The 20,175-nt window shown below is 41.3% G+C and overlaps 1 protein-coding gene across 1 annotated transcript in view; it reads left to right on the forward strand.

Annotated features, from left to right (window-relative positions):
* The window catches only part of na (sodium leak channel non-selective protein na), a 76,469-nt gene extending 58,052 nt beyond the window's left edge, over positions 1–18,417 (forward strand). The window contains exons 31-41 of the mRNA XM_065439766.2: positions 18–86; positions 1,178–1,326; positions 2,835–2,928; positions 4,228–4,357; positions 5,271–5,386; positions 5,465–5,512; positions 5,843–5,952; positions 7,781–7,931; positions 8,261–8,473; positions 10,371–10,467; positions 12,863–18,417. Coding sequence (XP_065295838.1) covers positions 18–86; positions 1,178–1,326; positions 2,835–2,928; positions 4,228–4,357; positions 5,271–5,386; positions 5,465–5,512; positions 5,843–5,952; positions 7,781–7,931; positions 8,261–8,473; positions 10,371–10,467; positions 12,863–13,047 — 1,362 coding nt within the window. The 3' untranslated portion in view covers positions 13,048–18,417. The remainder of the gene's footprint in view (positions 1–17; positions 87–1,177; positions 1,327–2,834; positions 2,929–4,227; positions 4,358–5,270; positions 5,387–5,464; positions 5,513–5,842; positions 5,953–7,780; positions 7,932–8,260; positions 8,474–10,370; positions 10,468–12,862) is intronic.
* Positions 18,418–20,175: the final 1,758 nt, after the last annotated feature.

Below are 20,175 nucleotides of genomic sequence, written 5' to 3' on the forward strand. Positions count from 1 at the left end.
CTTACTTCCTGTTACAGAATGACTTCAGCAACTCATTTGGATTCGTTGTAGTTATATTACGTTTCTTCACTATTACTGGTAAACATGTGAGTATTTTGCCTTACTTACTTAAGCCACATCAAAATATTACTAATTTATGTTGGCAAAAAATGCCAAGCTGTATTGTGCAGTCTACAAGTAAAAGTGCACAAAACTTTGCTTCTCAAAATGTGCTTGTACTTTTTCATACTGTTGTCTGCAAACAAGCACACCTCTCTAGACTTGAGGTTGAGGACAATGCGTGGAGGCAGTGAACAAGAACTTGAGGAAAATAATTGGCAAGGCTGCAGTTGCAGACAGAGGTCACATAACCAGATGGTGCATATAGTTGAGGGTGGTAGAGAATTAGCTTGAATGAAGGATTAGGAATGTTGAGTGTATATGATGGGTATTGTCATGTGGTACAGGGGTAACTAGAGATGTTTGGGAGATGTCTTTGTCCTCAGTGGACTTAAAGGGATGCTAAGGAAAATATTAAGTCGAGCTAGATTTAAAAGTTCGGCTTCTCAGCCGCTTCTGTAATAATGAATTCATCATTTGTGATGAGAATGGATTTTTTGTAAGTGGAAATGTGACGAATATAGAAAATTGATGTGACGCAACCTTTATTGGACTACAGTACCTCTCATGTGATGTCAACACTGGCCGATTCACAGACAGTGGCAGAAAGAGGTCGTTTGGCGACTACGTCAACTCATCTGTTTTGGCACGCATTTCCAGATTGAGGAGTAGCAGCAGGATCTTTGGCACCAATTTTCTGCACTACAAAGTCATATATTGGCATGCAGAAAACGATGACAGACTCCTAGAAGAATATTATTTCTATCTAACTCGGCTTAATATTTTCCTTTACTGTCCTTTTAAAATTTGGCAGAATAGTGATGCTTTGCTTTACTGTCAACACAGTTTGCATCAACCTTGCTTGCCTCTGCGCAGGTTGAAATTGCGTAACTGGCCACAGCAAGAAGGAAAGAGCATACACTAATACTAGGGTTCAACTATAGCCATTGAATTGAAATTGATCTAATGAGTCATGTTTTGTTAGTGCAGTAAAACTTACACGCACTTGCAAAATGCAAGGACACAGTGTGCTGATTGCATTATAATGTACACTGTCTTTGTTTTTGCATATTTTCAGGCCACCTTGAAGATGTTAATGCTGACTGTGGTGGTTTCTGTGTACAAAAGCTTTTTCATCATCATGGGCATGTTTCTTCTCATATTGTTTTATGCTTTGACTGGAGTCATTCTCTTTGGCAATGTCAAATTCGGGGAACACATTGGAAGGTGAGTGTATAGAACTTGCTTCTACCATCTCTCACAGCGCTAGTTATCCTTATTAGACATTTCTGATCATTGCATGCAGCTTACATGCACACCTTCGAAAACAGAAACAGGAAACCTTCAGAGCATGTCATGTTTTTGTTTGTTTGTTTGTTTGTTCATGAAAAAAGTGCTTATGTTGAGTTCATGGGAGACAACACTTAGACTGCATTTTAGCAAATCCTGGGAGAGCAGTTGTCCCAGCCATTACCACATATTTCAGGGAATGCACCTGCATAAAATTATCCAGCTTTTTAATTTCTAGCCAGTACGGAAAATAAAAGCTGAATCCAGCTTTGAAGTTCTAAAATGAGTGGAAGTCAAAACTGGAATAGCCATAATCTTGAAACGTACCAGCCAGCTGCTTGCTTGTAGTACATAGTCGGAACCAGTTTCAAACACAAACCAATTTCATGTGTGCAAATGCAATTAGATCTGGCCCTTGTCACTACCATTATACTGACGTGCTGTGCCATGCTTATACATAATCGCAAAAAAATATGTTCAATTCAATTTGTTTATGCCCTAATACAAACTTAGTCCTTATTGGTCTAAACAGGTTCTACTTGGTTTTAATTGTGTTTGGGGGCACAAACCAGTTGAACCCACTACTTTCTATATACTCTACCTACGGCAAACATAAATCACCAACAGGCTCTTCAGAAGCAGTGGCTTTCCAAGAATTGCTGCAAATTTTCTCTTTCGACAAATTGACATGAAAGACCAAACTGACAATCCAGTTTGCTGACAGCGAGCGCAACATGGCTCAGAAGTACCAGATTATTCCATCATCCAATAACGCGTTGAAAACTAGCCAATCGTGGTGCAAGTCTATGCTACTGAGCCACATTATGCCTGGTTTAAGGAATGCATTACAATTTGGTCCAGTGTATGAGTCAACCTTTAAAGATCTGCTCAGCTGCCATTGCATCAGTGGGGCCCAAAATTTCTCACAGGCTCTTTGTTTTCTCATTCAGAAAGGACAGTCTCAAACAGTGTTTTGAACCTGATTTCCTGTTATCACATGTCAGAGTTTCATTATGTTGTGTTACATTATATTATCTTGTTTTATTTTATTGATAATATCTCAAAACTCTTTCATGTACATTATACTGTGAGCCTGCTTTTTATGTAAAAATGCAGAAAGATATTTATTGAAGCCTTTATTTTGATGTTTGCTGGAGCAGCTTAAACGCATAGATCGCCTTGACTGCAGTGTTCAAATTTGCCGCTTTCACACTTTCAGTTTTTTCTAACACTGTGCCACCAGCTAACCAGCCCACCACGCTTTACCTCTCTCCCCCTCTCCCTTCCCCTTTTCTTCTAGCAGTCTTGGTCATTCCAGGCCTGCATCTCATTATCAAATGCTTTTTGTTTCGCAGTCTTGCGGGATTTGCACTCTTTTGTTTGCTGCTAACTTTGACTGGCATACTTTTTGAGCTCCTTTTCTCTTTTCATGTATACTGGTTCAGGCAAGCAAACTTTAAAACAGCCCCTAATGGAATGGCTATGCTATTCAGGATAGTCACGGGAGAAGACTGGAACAAAATCATGCACGACTGCATGGTAAGAGCCTGTGTGCATAATTTGTTACGAGCGTGTAATAGTGAAACCATCAGACAGAATCAAAGATCACTATTTTAACGCGACAGCGTTAAGGGCCCCGTGGCGCAAAAAATGCAATGCTGGCGTCGGACATCGCTTGGCGAAAAATAATTCCAAACCACAACCACGCAGGCCCTCCGTATGGCGCTGTTGCATTACTGAACTAATTGAATAGCTTGGAAGTAAAATATGTAAAAAAAAATTGTAAAGTATCACCTAAACACAACTTACAGAAATGATAGCATCGGAGTTTAATTTGAATATACCAGGAAACAGAACTCTGTTACGCAGAAACCCAAACACAAACCCCCTTTTCCAAGCAGGGCGGCCCGCTTGGTTCTTTGCAACAACATCATCTTGCTCGCCTCCATGCAACCGCAAGAAAGCCAGAGTTGCTGGGAAGCATGACAAGCAGTCAGGGATCTTTAAAATCTGTCGCGTTCCACTCTTAAAGGGGAAGCTTACGCGTCCTCCATATTTTTAGACGATGCCAGCTTCGGATATGGTGTCCAGAGCTGAATATTTTTCTAAGGAGCAGATGAAGACAAAAATAGGGGGGGGGGGGGACACTGAATGGTAAACGAAACATGTTTATACCTTTCTTTTTCTTTTCTCTTTTTATTTTGTAATACGCAATATAATTTACAAGTGTAAGGAAAAGCCTTGCCATTAAGCAAACCTTCTGACAGGAGTTCCATGGCCAGTTTGCGGACTTTCTTAAATCAGTGTTGACACTAACAATTTACAGCAATACATCATTTGCTCTTTGTTAAACTGAATGCAAACAGAAAAGAAAACCTGGAAGTTCCATGTAGAGAAATCTTGGAAGTAATGAACTTTAGGGGAGATCAGAAAATTATTCTTTATTCTGGAACATCATTATATTGAAAGCCTGAATATTAACCCTAATACTAATTACATTCAACATTTTGTACCAGGCTGCGAGCTTTGAATAACCAAAAGTTGTTGCAGGGCTGGTCAGTGCAATGTAACGAACATATACTAGTGCATGAATAGAAGGACACAAGAATGACGTAGGTGTGACACAGAGCCTTTCGATGTCTGGATTTATGTCTGAGTAAACAAATTGAGAGTCAGTACTCTTGTGCCGCGTTCTTTTTGTGCTTTAACTCACCTTTAAACTGAATGTCTTGAAATAATCGTACCACATAATATACTATTCAAATGCATGGCATTTTCAGTACAGAATTCCGTCTGTGCTCAAGATGAAAAATTAAGAGCCTTTGTTTCATTCTTCAGGTCAGTCCTCCATACTGCACCCTTGCTGACAACTACTGGGAAACGGACTGTGGGAACTTCACTGGGAGTCTCATCTTCTTCTGCTCTTTTTACGTCATTATTACTTACATTGTGCTTAATCTTTTAGTGGGTGAGTGAAAGGCTTAATAAGTTACTGAATGCGACTGAATGCTTTGCGCAACTGCGTTGCACATAATTTTTGATGGAGAGGTGTGACATTCAGTCAGTACGGATTGTGCTCTTACAAAGCAGACTGCATGAAATAAAACACTGAAATTGAAAGAAATATTGTGCATTTTATATCAACATTCCTGCATAATTTATTTGTCTGGTATTTAAACAATCTACTATATTGTTTATTTTCTCACCATTGAACATGCTAGTGTCTGATTCTGCATGGAAAATTTCAATAAAGCTATGTTAATGTAACAGGTCACCTCTTAATGAAATTAAGGAAGACACATAGAAAAATACACTGCTTCTTTTGTTCTTGCTTACTGTTAGCCTATGTGGCAGCATTAATAACATACTAAATGATCAACGGAAAGCAAGCAGGTGAGGTGATGAGAATAACTGTGCTTGAATTTCACTTGTGCAATTGAACTTGAATTCCAATTTTAATTTTGCTTCAACTTCTTTATGAAATGTCTTACCCACTAGCCTTAAAGAATAATCTTTCATTAGTTCATCTGAATTGTAGTTGCGTACTTTCTTGCAGCATGTGTAGGTTGATTTAGTAAGTATTCTTATGTGGCATTTTTTTAGTAACTTTACTATTTTGATAGTAATGTTTATTGCTTATTATGTACTTATACCCATATTTCTATCGTGCATGTGATAATTTGCCCTCTGTTGTAAGAATTCTTGTTTTTCCTGCTTGTAAGTATTAACAGGAGGTCTCGCACTTACAGTCTTTGAGACTTTTATACATTTCAAACCTAAACGCACTGATACTATATATAACAAATAAATAGAAATTGAGCTTCACACAAAGCACAGTTTACCTGCCCAGGAATTTCTGCTGATTCTTGTCACTTTTCCAGCTATCATTATGGAGAACTTTTCCTTGTTTTACTCCAACGAAGAAGATGCACTTCTCAGCTATGCAGACATTCGAAATTTTCAGAACACGTGGAACATGGTCGATATTCAGCAAAGGGTAATGACCTTTGATTTACTTACAGGCTCTCATCTAATGTTGCAACATTTGGAACATCTTTATTTTGCTTTCTTCCAGGGGTTGATTCCAATAAAACGTGTGAAATTTGTCTTAAGGCTCCTAAAAGTAAGTGATTCCTTTTGCACAGAATGTTCCCAAACACTTCTTTGTTCTATTTTTCATCTTATTTGATGACCATGAGCTCCAATACTTCATGCAGCATTATCGTGTCTTTATTATCAGGCTCTGCTGTTATTGCGAACATGGTGGATATCAAAGAAATTAAAGCTGGTTCTGTGGTTTGCAGCAGCTGCATATGCGTAGATCTATTTAGTGAAGGTTATCTATTTAGGTTAGCTTAAAAGATAAGTGAAATGAACTGAGAGTCAGTCTTCTTTTTTCGCTAACACATATATTGGGTCATGTCACTCAAGTGGTGGTGGTCTTTTTTCAAAGGGTCGTCTTGAAGTGGATCCTGAAAAAGACAGGCTACTTTTCAAACACATGTGCTATGAAATGGAGCGCCTCCACAATGGAGAGGATGTCACGTTTCATGATGTGCTCAAGTAGGTGCCATTCTGTACATTTGGGCTGCTAGGAAGGAAATATGGTGAAGTTTATTACACTTGCTCTGCGAAAATTTAGAACCATGACAACATATGTTGCTGAAAAACATGACAACGAAGAGCTGATAAGTATACGCAAAAAACAGAGTGTAGTAAAACTTATCAGTGGAAGTTAAACTCCCATGTAGTAATGAAACTTCACAAAAACTTTCCACGAATGTGATGATTACCACTGAGAAAAGTACAATTGCTGTGCCTTGCAGTTTAGAAGGCAGCAGCCAAGAGATAATATGCAAGAACTTGGTTTCTTAATATTGCGCACCGTCACTAATGAGGTGATGTTTATGTTAAAAGCAGGTGCAAAGCAATGAAGGCTTCTACACGTGCTGCTTCCCTCTTGTCGCCCTCAGTGCACATGCCCCAGCTTGTGTGCTTCTTTGGGCATGAGATTTGCCAATGTGTTAATGGTATTTCGGTTGCGTAAAATCAGCTTATTGAGTATTTAACAGAACTTTAACAGAGTATTTAATCCCTTTACTGCCGTGTGCCGTGACTATTCCCCCCAAAATTTTTAGAAGCAAAAAAAAAAAGGCAAATGCCACTGTATATTATTTTCTTGTCAAAACTACAAGGCACTGAACACATACGCATGGGCAAAAATTGCCAAAAATTATAGATGAGTTAACTCATCATCAGCACCAGAGGACGCTCATTGTGATGGCAAGTTATCTCGTCATCGACAGTTAAAGAGTTAACGGACCGGCCACATCATTATTCAGTGACATTCAGGACCATTCTTAAGTTGGATGCTACACTTTTAGCCTGTTCCAGTGCCTAAATTTTGCAAGGGCGTGGCCTGAGAACACCTCCTTGCAGGCATAACTTATCCTTGTGTAGGAAGGTAGCTGAATAACTGCTCTATTTAATGTAACACATTCACTGCAGGCCCTCTTTCTTGACCTGCATATTCATTGTTGCACAGTAGCAATGCCTGGTACAACTCATCGCTGACCCAGAATGCAATAAACATTATAGAATGTGCTACTGCTGCCATTAATTATGTGTTATCTGATAGATTAAGATTTGTGGCTGGGCATACTTGGCATCTACTAATTCTGCATCCACAGGTGAAGCCCACAACAGCGTGCATTAACCATAAGTGCCGTTTTTTAAAGTAATACTGGCAAGATGTTTTTGATGCCTAATTTTCTTGCATTGAATGAATGTACGGGGCCTCTAAACCCTAGAAAAAATGCTGCCAAGCTTCAGAGTGCCCTAAATATTTTAATATTATGACTTTTTACAGCCACTCTCAGTTTCGTTTTTACTGTGTTGTGGCGTCATGACACAGGTGATGATCACATGGTAAAAAGACATTGTGACATTATGACATTCACTTCGGTTTGCTCAGTTGTCTACTATGCTGTTAGGTGGGCTTTCATAACGAGTAGCAGCATAAGAAGCAATCAAGCGAGCCGAAACAAGTGCCAAATGTCGCAATGTCCTGCTCCCATGTGACCACCTTCTGTGTCATCACGGCAGGACACATTAGTCTCCTGTGAAATGAAACTGAAACTGGCTGTAAAAAGCTATTACATTAAATTATTTAGGGTGCTCTGAGACTTGTCACTATTTTTCCTATGGTTTAGAGGTCTAGAGTAGATCTATTAGAGGTCTAGGACCTTCAGTTAATGCAGGAAAAAGGAAGTATAGAAAATGCTGTGTCAGTATTTCTTTAAAGATCAAAATGAACAAAAAACTGCCTGTAATGTTAAATTGTGAAACTTACTTGTCATTCGTGTTTACATACTTCACTGTGCACATGCAGCATGTTGTCGTACCGGTCAGTGGACATCCGCAAGGCCCTGCAGCTGGAAGAGCTGCTGGCCAGGGAGGAACTGGAGTACCTCATTGAAGAGGAAGTGGCCAAGCAGACCATCCGCGAGTGGCTAGACAAGTGCCTACGAAGGATCAAAGCGGTGTGTGTGCATTCTACCTGCATTCTCTATCTGTCACCTCAGTTCTGTGCTAGCACTTTTGCATTTCCTACCAAAGCTAATGTTTGTTTAGAAATTACCAAACACCCTAGGCAGCAGCGTGTTTCCAACCAACCAAGAGGGTTGTCTTCATAGGCTGATCATGAGCTAGTGGCACTTTGAAAAGAAGGAAGCCTATTCCTAACCTGTAAACTTTGGTGACTAGGGGGTGCAGTATGTATAAAGAAGCATGTGAAGGCACTTGTTCGAGTCTATTCCTTTTTTTTTATGAAACAAAGGACTGACCTGTTAAGGCCTTGCCTCCCATTCAGCAACGATTTCAGCAGAAGGAGCAGAACAGCCTGATCCACAGCCTGCGGGCCACCAACGAGGCCCTGTTTCCAGGGGGTGGAGGTGCAGAGGCAGCACCAAACAAACCCTCCACCTCGGAAGCCCTCAAGGATGAGGGCAAGGAAGAACCCTCATCGTCCCTAAGGCTGCGCAAGAAGGGCCTTGGCGGCCGCTCAGACAGCATCTCCTCGCAGGTAGGTCACCAGACAAGAATGCGAACTGTCCTGGGTCGTTTGCACTTTGCCAGGTACCAGGCCTCTCATCCTTATTGTGTTGATGAGCAGTTGTTGAGCAAGAGATGTCTCTGGAGTCAGTGTTTTGACAAGGGGACTTGTGTGGCAAGTCCTCTTGCTGATATACTGGCTCCTAAGGCCTTTTTTGTTCGCAGCTGTTGATCACTTCAGGGTCTCCAGCCTTATGTGAACCTCTGTCTTGTTTGGATTGTTATGGAAAATCAATTCTGTGGGAATACACAAGGTGGAGGAAGTTTCGTGAAAGAGAAAAATTGTCATCGACCTGATGGTAGCAGAAAGCTACAAAGGAATTCTCTCATCCTTTTTGCTGCATGTCAACTACAAAAGAACCATAGCTAGCTGGGCGAGCCAGTACAATTGCACTTTTATATACAGCATGAAGAAAACAGACTGACCACGAAGGAATAATGACACGTCGTGAGCGCTGATTTGTGACTTGAGGTTTATTACTAATAAATCACATATAAATAGAAAAAAGGTGCGATAGTCTTACCAGAGACAAGATTGCAAGTTCAGTCTTTGTAATGCTTTAGGAAGCATATTGCTTTAGAGGAACAAAGACGAAAAAGTCTGCGTCGTAGCAGAGTTACACCAGATAAAAAAAGTAGCGACCCATACATAATGAAACTGTCAATAACGCTACACAGCAAAGACACACTTTCTGGATGCTTATAAGGATTGAACTTGCAGTCTTGTCTCTGGTAAGACTTTATTGTGTTTTGTGAAAAAGTTTTTTCCCATTTATATGTGATTTATTGTCAATAAACTTCCAGTTGTGAGCCAGCACTTGTGTCATGTTGTCCTTTCCTTTGTTTGCCTTGTGGTAAAGGCGTTAAATATAAAGCAGTGGTGAGAGGTTTCAAACGTACCAGTCCATTTAATGAATACATATTATTCTCCGCACCATTGTAGAGACATCATTCGGTGTCCCTGTGAAAATGCTATTGTTTTGTTACGTGCTTGTTCACTTACGACCCTGAATTTGCTCAGTATACACATTCTCATGCACTGAACCTGTGTACAAGAAACATTTGCTTGCGTGTTGTTTGCAGGTTCTTGTAAAACAGAAGCAAATGAAAAAATGAATGTAGATAAACGTGGGAAAATTAGTATCAGAAACGTTATTAAAGATATTGTTTCCAGGTAAAACAGTAAAGAACAGTCAAAGGATCTCCTAATACACTGAGCCTGGCATTAAATAAAATTAACATTTTTATGCTCAACTTTAAAAATTGAACAACTTTCTTTAGCCTGAGTGACAAGAGTGTGCTCATCAGTCACATGATAGAATAGGTGCACAATTGTGTGGCACATTCTTCAAAGGAAAGAAAGGTTTCCATATTTTTTATGTATCCATGGACAATAGTAGTGCTGCTGGCAGGAAGCAAATTAGCAGCAATTTAGTGATAATGTTAGGGACTTTGACTTCTGGTGAGAGATTACTTGGAAAAAACTTCATTTCTCATCAATTCTTTGCGCATTTTCAAGACAAAATACAAAAGATTAGAGGTAAGGACATCTCCTTGTGCACACAACTTGGTTCCCACAGATGGGTTTAAGTGAGCAGATGTGTGTGCAACTCGTCAGCTTACAGTTTGATTGCATTATGCTTTAATTGTGCAGTTGTCAGCGCAATGAACAAGCAACACATTGTGGCAACTACGCTGTGTTGTGTTGTAAGTTGACTTGGGCCAGTTGATACTCCATATCCCAAAATTTCACAAAAAAGTTTCAATTTTCTTGTTCTGCATTCATGCTGTAAGTTCTCTGAAATTTCATGTGTGCATGGCAGGAACAACGGTGCAGAGTAACAAGCAGTGTTTTTGTTGATTTGCAGGGAGGCCGCAAATTTCTCATTCCTTCTCTCTCGGAAGGCACTAACAGAGTTGAAAAGGAGAGGTTCCAAATGAAGAAATGGGCCTCACGCCCAGTTGGTCAGTACGCATGCCTGATATATTTTCTTGTAATGCATGGGTGTGTAATGCATTGGTGGAGTTGTAGTGCAGGCTGCATTGGTAAACATAATTCGCTTCATCGAGCAAAACTGTCTAACTGCCAAACCAAGAGCCAATTGTGCATGCCTTCCTACCATTTTCAGCAATGATAGCCAGTGCGAGCCGCAATCCCAGACTGGAAGTTTCTGTATGTCTGTTTGTACATAGCCTACCCCAAGATTTCTAAATGCCAACTTCATTCCACTGATAGTGTACATTGAAATATTAGCGGTGAGCAGATGTAGATATTAGGGGCACAACATTGCTTCGTGTTTGGCTGGTAAGCTAAGGAGTTAAATTATCTTACAATTTGCGATGGTTTATCCTACAATGCGCCGCACGTTCAGCGCAGAAAGTCCACATAAAATGGCTAACATTGTCAAAAGTGGAGGACAAGCAGGATGGCATTAAGAAACACTCCTGTGTGGTTCAATGTGAACATAAACGGTGCTTAACTGAAGAATCTCAAATGGAGGATGTACAGAGTGTTCAACTGTTAATGGGAACTATCTAATGTGTGGCTCTCACTCATGCTGGTGCTGTAATTGCAAGCTGGAGCTACATCAGTGCAGTGCGCGGGTGTGTAGAAAGGTGCCAGCACTACTAACCACAGGTAATCTGCTGCAAAGCCAGGGCATTGCACACATGCCAGATGGTAAATGTCATGCATGCTTTACACTCATACGTTCCCTTTAACATTGGACTGCACTGTACCCAGTGGTGTCACTAGAGTCAGCGGCACCTGGGGCTGTGCCCCTCTCCCCCCCTCTTTCTCTTGTTTCAAGCAACGAAGCAATATTTTATCCTCATGACTTGCTTCAGCATAGAGTTCGTTCTGCAGCTAACAACTATTTATTTTCATTTCTTTTTGAAATATCCCAAGTAATGAGTGCCCTACACAACTCCAAATTCAGCACGATATTACATTGAAAGCGTATATTTAGATATTTTTGTATTAACAAGCAGAAAAACAGGAGTGTGCAATATTTTTCAATTTCACAAAAGAACACTTTTTAACAAATAAACAGAGCAAACAGTTTTCACCAGATGAATGCCCAGGTTAACATTGTAAATTTAAATGTGCATGTAAAACACAAGAAATGCAAACTGAGCATCTAGAAAGACTAGTAGCATAGTAGCAATATGTGCATGCATAGCCATGTGCAGTGCACATTGCATACGTAGCTGTGCAGGTATGTACAAGAATAGATTATCCACATTTTTTAGGTGAAGTTGAAAGATGCACTTCGCGAGGAAGAAATGTGAAAGGAGAGGAAAATGAAGACAAGCCAGAAATAGTAGGCCACTAGGGGAAAAACAATAGTTTCAGTAGAACATGTGCTACATTAAAGGTGCTTTCATATGAAAATTGAAGCACAAATTTATGCTAACCTAGCACTATCCGCTAGCACAGTCGGACCCATTGGGAAAGTATTTCTGCAGCAGTTACAAGTGCTATGTGGTTGTAGGTGCGAAGCATTTTATGCACCTCTCGGGGGGCGATGTTTTTAATGTATTTTTTATTTTAACTGCACATTCGAAAGCACCCTAAGTCATTAAGCTCTGCTAAGAGCACCCTCTTACAAGTTCTCATTCTACTTGTAGTCAGCGCATGGTGCCACTGTTCAACTCAGCAAAAGGCACCTGGTGCCTTTTTGCTTCTTTGATGAATAATTATCTGCCATTTCAACCCCCCCCCCCCCTTTTTAACTACCCACCTGCACACTCCTGAGCACTGCAAACGAGGTGTGCCCCCCCCCCCCCCCGCCCCCCGCCCTGTGACATCACTGCTTATTCAGAGTTCACACTTTCTGAAGCATACATGAGAAGCTTGTAAAGAAAGACTATGAGACATCTCCCACTTGGACAGTGCATTGTATGGATGATGATGGCTGCAGTCACTTTTCTTCTTTTTCTTTTTATGCGAGATGAAATGTTCCTGGTTTCTGTCTTTAAAAAATTCAAAGCGCTCTTTGCACTTCCCATCTGAAAACACAACTTTCATATTTTTTTTCTATGAGTAGGTGAGATTTATGTGAAATCTCATTTTACTAAAATGTTAGCAATATATGTCTGCTACATTTACATAACATAAGAATTTATGAAATCTGTTAGCTCCTCTCTACCAGGGGAGTATTGCCATACTAACTGTATGAAAATGTTGCGGAAGAAGCAGGAGCAAGATGGTTTGTTCAAAAAGTGAAAAAGAGGACGTCACGAGCACATGGTGATGCTAGACAGGGTTATTTGGAAAGCACAAGACGCCTTTGTCCTACAGTCGACTTAGTTTGGATAATAATGATAATGATGTCTGGTTTGTCTGTGCCTTTGGCAGGCACCAAGGGCTTGCCAGACGTGAGTGAGGGCAGCGAGCTGTCGTCGCCCACGCCTGACGAAGAGGAGAACAACAATGGGGCCGTGGGCTACCGGGCGCTCCGCATGAGCTCCCTGGTTGGTGAAGTGCACGACTGGTGGGGCTCCCAGCTTGAGCTGTCGAGCGCCTCCGACTCAGATGCATGACGCTGCCCGCCATCCCCTGCCTACACCGCCTCTTGTGCCACCGCCGAGGCGCGATCGCGTGACAGCCCTCTCTCTCCCCTCCCCGCATAGCTTCTCCTAATGGAGGGGGGCCTGGCAGTAGATGCTGGCCTTGGCAGGCACTCATACAGTATGCAACGGTGCAGTCCCGATGAGCTTTGATTCTTGAAGTTGACTCTCGTAAGCTGTTGCCTGCTACCAGCAGTTTGACACCTCTGTTGGATTTCAGTGATTTTCACACGTAATTTATAGGGAAACGGTGTATAGTTGTCTTTTTCTTTTTTGCAACCATACAATTTCCACACTGCTTGTCAGAACGAGCACACTCCTCCCTATGTTTTGCAACTGGGCTTTGCATGCATTCCTCCCTATAAATGCGTTACACAAGAAAGCAAGCAAACCTACTTTCCTCGCGAGACTAGAGATGCCAAATATTTACAGTGTGGTTGTCCGTCTACTGTGAGTGTTAGTGAGGCAGTGCATTTTATGCATTGCAGATATGCTTTGCCATGCATTGCAGTTGGTTGCTGCCTGCACTGCATCTACTCAACACAGCCAGGGCAGGTGATGTGATAATGAAGTTTGTTATCAACCGGTACAGCCCTTTTCAGTCCTGAAGGCAATACCCATGTTGTTGGTCCTAAGCACACACACCTGTTTGCATAGGTCTTTGCATGTCACAAAAAATAAAAAAGGCAATCTGTTAAGCTATGGTAAAAATAGCTTGAATGTTTTGGCATAACACAATTATGTTTTTCAAACAGTACATTTCTTTCCTACTTTCATAATTTGTACACTTCACATGCTTGCCCAGCTTGTATTTTATTGCACTGAAGCATGTAGACTGTAGCCAATCCTTATCATTTATTGCAGGTCTCTTTTTATGTCATAAATGAGGATTTTGAACAGAAGCACTGAAGAACATTGTGAATGAGTAACAGCTGGAGTTTGGTATTTCCTTTTTGACATGCTCATTCTCAGAGGGTGAAATGTTGAGACAATTTGAATGTGCCTGCACCGTTGCACATTCTGTAAAGTGAAAATTATAAGGTTGCATCAAGGGCCACAATTTCTTGCCTGTCATTTGTGCACACTGGAAAAATGACAAATGAAATTAAAGCTAAAGCTCAGTATACTCAACCTGGCATAAATCTGAATGAAATTGAAGAGTGAATACATGACAGGCAACAAGCAAAGGAAAGGCAGAAACAAAGCACACAAGTGCTAGTTCTTCGCCGAGTTAAAGTGTAGCCGCAGCAGTTTTAGTGTCAGGTCAAAATATCTGCACTTTCTGTAGCTACTTTGTGCCAGGCAGCGTAGGTGTTTCCGACACCTTTCTTAAGGCACTGAATGTGCCTGCATGACATGGCTGTTGGAGTGCACGACGCATTATGCTTCACAAGCACGTTAGCAATGCGCTTTCAGATTTTACCGGAGCAGCTTGGAGGACCTGCACACTAATGGGCATTATATTTAGTCCACATGCAACAATTTTGTACTTACTGCTTGCCCCTCTCCAACTCGGAGAAGTAATCCCTTTTATATAAGCACAATCGATGGCAATACTGATGACATGTTTCGTACTATAAATAATGAATGTTGACACATAAGGACTCTTGGACTGGAAGCTTGTTCCCCACATAAATCACAGCGCATTAAAAATGACTTTGCCGAGAGGGGGCTGTTCGACGATTGCGTCAGTGCGGTGGTCTCACTTTTCTAGACACAGAACACCATTGGTAATGCCTGCGTTGAGTGAGGAACGAAGCTGGTCCATCCACATACTTAAAACACATTCTTGAAGTGTGCGTTCACTCTTCTGAAACTACCTGTTGAATTGAACTGCTCTTGCACAGAGCTAGCAGCTCTTGCACAGAGCTAGTTGCTCTTGCACAGAGCTAGTTGCCCTGCAGCAATCATTATAGCATTAGCTATGGGTACTTAATGTCAAAATTGTCACATGCATCTCATGTGCATGCAGTGATAAGCATTAGCTGAACCAGTATTGTAGTTGGCTGCACCAACATCTTCACAAACAATGTTTGGCCTAAGCAAGGCATGAAGAAGCTTTCCTAAATGTTCAGTGCATTTCTAGTTTTTCTGTAAATATTTGGGTGCAAGTCCTGTTTGCAAAAAATTTAGTGCTGATGTATATGTCTGTGTTCTATATTTCTGTAAGAATGAAAGAACATTGAACAAGTGCTTGCAAGGTCTAGTGCTGGCCAGAAAAATCAAGGGCAGCAGAAATCTTTGTTCCCACCTTGATAGTGGACTTTACTAGGAGATGCATCAGGAAATTGTTAAGCAACTGTTTTTTTCTTTGTTACTACCTGAATGCTGCGCTTAATGATGCAGCAGTTTCCTACAGCCAATTTTTGACGTAAGAGCTAGAAACTTGCTGTTCGAGGTTAGCTTAATAGCCTTCGATCGTCATACCCCCATACTGGAAGTGCTCATACATAGATGAAGACTAGGGCAGTCCCCTTGAAAGATTAGAAATAGGTAAGGGCTTGCCTTTGCAGCGAATCTACGTGCGAATGGGGCTAGGGGTTTTTATTACATGTCAATATTGAGCGTGCTTGTAGCAACTACTAACAAGTCACAGTTGGTTATATTGAAAGGCTGCATCGACTGCCCGCATCACTTTTCCCCCATCAAGCTTGTGCAACAGGTGTGGACTTTAACCCCCACTTGCATGCATTTGTTCTGTGCTAGAGAGAAGCATAGGCTCTTTGCGCATAGGTAACTTGCTAAGCAACCATTCTTGCATTGTTAGAGAATCTAGCACTTTGTATTGAAGCTGCCATGTGCCGCCATGTGATGAGTCTTTCACGTTTGACTGTACTTATCTCCTTTCCTTGTCCTTTAACACACAAATGCAACACACGAGGCTGTGTTTCCTTCACAAGGCGGTGTTTGAGCACTTGCAACACAAAATTCAATGCAGAGGCATGGTAATGATGTTCCAGGTGCACTTTCAGGCCGCAGACAGGTTGAAAATGAGTCTAGCACATCTGAAACTGCACCAAGCATTTTTGCTTTCTCAGAGCACCCGTTGCATTTTTCCACAAAGCTGTTTGGAAGAACCAGTGAGGACCCATCATGTTCTGTGGCGTCACACACGCGTTCTTGTCGTTGGTCCATTTTTCCGTTGGTTGTTGACATGTAGTACGTATGTGGCATGTGCTGTGGTAGTTTAGTGCAATATGTTGTTGTGTTCTTGTTTCTTCTGTTTGTCAGGTTTATACACTGTTGTTGACACTTTGAAACCATGTTTTCAATAATACAATGTCCACCACAGCGAGTATGTAGCACTCTGCAGCCAATCATGAGCAAGTGTTGAGCAGATGTTTTGTTCGTCCAAAAAAAAAAAAAGCATTTGCAAGCAAGCAAACTGTAATCCATCCAGTCGTTTTATGAGTTGTCCAAGAGTCATTTTGCGCATTTTTTGTATGCCCTTGGTAACCTGCACTAGCGGTGGCCTACATTTGAAAAAAAAAGAAGAAAACCGGCAGTTATTGAGTTATATGCATTACCAAAGCCAAGCAGCCATATATCATGAAGAGCAACTATGGCGCCGAGTGCTGTCTAGTGCAGTAACCTATTTGACCCTATCCTTGTGCTTTTTGCTGAAGCAGGAAAATTTCAACATTTGCTTTTTGAAAAGCGTGTTTTTTAGATATGCCTCTGCAGCAAGCTAATGAGAAGTCTAGTTAGCTTCTATGTTGTGCTGGAACATGTTATCGGGAAACGCATGTTGGTACATGCGTTTACAGTTGGTACATATTTGGTGTCACAGCAGGCGCTTGCTGACAAAACAAAAGCTTATTAGGTATAAATACAACAATTCTCTATCTGCTATTCTATTCGTTAGAATGAAAACAGAGTTGATGTTTGCCGCCAATGATACAAGCTCTTGCCATTTGTTATTATTAGTGATGAATATTTACCACCTGTGGCACATCAAAAGTACTAATACCTGCAATTTTATATTGCTAATTAGCAAATGTGAACTGGCACCTTGGCAAGTGCACCAGACAGCACCTTGAATAATGAAAATGAATGAAAACAAATAATGAGAACAAAAGTGATGGCAGTGGCGCACCCTCTGATAGTTGTCACATTAGGTGTCGCAAAACTAACCAGCGATGTTTAACTGCTAATTCACACCTTTCAAGTACATTCTTACATTCAAGGCATACTTTTACTCCCACTATCCACAGTCTTCAGGAAAGAAGCAACGTGCAAGGCTTACTGTTGCAAAGCCAAGACTTGCTGCTTGATGTAAACTTAGATGGCATGTTTGTTGTGCAATGCAAGGTGTTGAAAAGGTCGGGGCGCACAGCTTGCTTTCTAGTGCAACTTGTGGTGTGCCAATGTCATGTAGCAGTGTGCTGCACGAGACACTTGTACTGCCTGGAGCATCTTTACCTGTGTTGCAGGTTAACTGTGAGATTTCGATATGTGCTGTAGTGATGGCAGATGCTCTCAGTGTGTACAAATTTCCTCAGCTATTCCTCGAGAACAAGGGGTAATGAAACTTTGCCACTTACAGCTTTGTTCTACCGATTCATATATATATATTCAAGATGATATTTTCTTTTCCTGTCCAAATTTATTATTATTTTTTTTCCTTCCCACTTGCCACAGTCAGGTTACAGGCAGCTTGTGTAGCAAGCGAAACTCCTGGAGCGACACTACAGCTTGTCAGTTCACAATATGTTGTGCCACAGAGCCATCATGAGCACACATCAAACTTCTCAGATAATTTGTGAGCGACGTTGTTGTTCTAGGATATGCAGCTTTGTTCTGTTGCTGGTTGTCCTGTGGAAGAGTGCAACTTTATCCCTTGGACCATTCAGGTCTGAAGTTCTACTTCTTGGTCAGTAGTCCTTGTCATGACTTAGTGCTCTGGTTGCGAAGTTATGCTGCGCTGTGCGAATCTTCGGCCATAGACTTAGCGTGGGCAAATTGAATCTTTGGCCAGGAGAGTTTCTTGTTAAAAAGGGGTTGCCCTGTGTGCGCGTTGAAGATTTTCCATTCAGAGCATAGTCCAGCTTGTCGTCTTTGATCTTCCATGGGATTCTTACAGCGTACTTCAGTGGTAGTGAAGTGTGCAGCCGATAACCAATTTTCAGGCTTGCAAGCCAGGCGTAGAGAACTTGCAGTATCTTTACTCCAAGTCATAGAGGTAGAGCAGCTACATACAAGTGCCACAGTACTAAACAGCACTCAAACATGGTTTTCTGGCTCTTTTTAGTACAGCTTGTAACACGTCCTGTAGAAAGTATAAATTGTTGTCCATGAGAAGTGTATTTACTTCATAGAATCAATAAAGATATTTACCATAAACGGTGTGCTATGTACTTCATTTGTGGTAGTTACATTTTCATTATATACAATATTTGTTTTAAGCATGTGTATTTGTTGCATGCTAATATTGGCGAGACGTTTTAGATTTACTTCGTTATGTCCTATAAATCTTTACGAAAGTTTGATTTTTTTCATATCTGCTACCTTGTTACCGATTTTTCTTAAATCTAAGTAAGCTGGCAAAAGCAAATTGCAGTCGCCCCCTGGATGCGACGCTTTCTAACGAAGAAAATGACCCAATCTGAACACCTTAGCTTCAGCGAGAATTAAACCTATGCTAGCTGAGCCATGCCTGTCTCAATTCTCTTCTGGCCTTTCTCGTGCCAAATTACTTGCTTGTGCTGACTCTTTGTTATAATCACGACATCCAGCCAATTGACGCACAAAGGCGTAAGCGCAACATGTACTGCGATACTGTACCGAGGCGTTCACCAGCAGGAAAATAAAAGATGCCGTAGTGGAGTTCTCACGAGAAGGGCCAAGAAAAACATTGGAAATAGATGAAATATGAAAGTTCCAGTATGATGGACTCCTTAATATGATCTTGGATTGTAGCGCGAAGTGACACGGACACAGACTAGAAGCAGACAGACATTTGCTTCTAGTCTCTGTCCGCGTCACTTCGCGCTACAATCCAAGATTGTGTTACCTTACCAACTCGTCCAACTTTCTATCCTTTTGCATTACACTCCTCGTTAATGCAATGAATTCTTTTTTTTAATATCTGAATGCATGGATAGAACGAAAGTAAGGTCTTCAACCCCCTCCTTCAACACTACAATTTCAAGCTGTAGAGCAAAAACGTCTTCTCAGGGAGAATACAGACACACATGAGGGTCTGTGAGGGTGCAGAAGTGTAGTGAAATGAGAAATGGGGCAAAATGGGACATTATACTTGGCAAGCTGTCAAGAGTCTCCTACTATTATGTCCCTGGTCATGCTAACATTTGTTCAACTGTGTAGTACGTGTGCATGGCACACACATAGGGCAATGTTGAACACGCTGCCTCGCGTTACTTCTGTGTTCTAAATGCAATGTTCATAGATTGTGCACACACAATTTAGGGAAAGAAGTTGTTCAGGCACAAAATGCTCAGAAAAGAAATTAACTAGGCTGAAAAGGCCCCTGGATACGATGAAGACGATGAAAAAAAGACAGCTTTATGGGCACCTCAAGAGAAATTTTCACCATTAAAGAGGCCCAGCAAGAACGATAGAAGTTTCACACACTTTACAGCGTGTGGTGTGGCAATTCAAACTCTGACATTGAGTATACTGTGCTGATAGGCCACCGAGTCGAGCAGAAATAGCGATATTTTCATTGTGCGATATCGCCACCATGGTCGTCGGTGCACCGCGAAACTGAAACCAGAGAAGCCTAGTCGGTCTAACAGTTGCCCATGAGCTTGCATTGACAGTACTTTTGTCTATCTGTAGTGACAGCATGATAATGTTTGAGATACGGTTCGCAATATTGTGATGCATCCTGCTCGATTTTATGTGCCACTCTTATCATCCGCTGTTCATGACCGGCTGACCCCATTGATAACGCATGCAGAGCGTCGCCTTGATTGCTGATGAAGTGCGAACATGATGAAAAGGGATTGCATAAAAGGCACTGCTATAAAATCACCGCTGCATAATGTGTCAGCCAAAGGCAAGGGTACGTGTGTGCAACATGTGTTGACAAACTTCTGCCATATTTACAAACTTTTGAAAGAGCCTTTCATTTTTGTG

This window comes from Dermacentor albipictus, chromosome 1 (genome assembly GCF_038994185.2).
Source record: "Dermacentor albipictus isolate Rhodes 1998 colony chromosome 1, USDA_Dalb.pri_finalv2, whole genome shotgun sequence".
Classification (NCBI taxonomy): Eukaryota; Metazoa; Arthropoda; class Arachnida; order Ixodida; family Ixodidae; genus Dermacentor; species Dermacentor albipictus.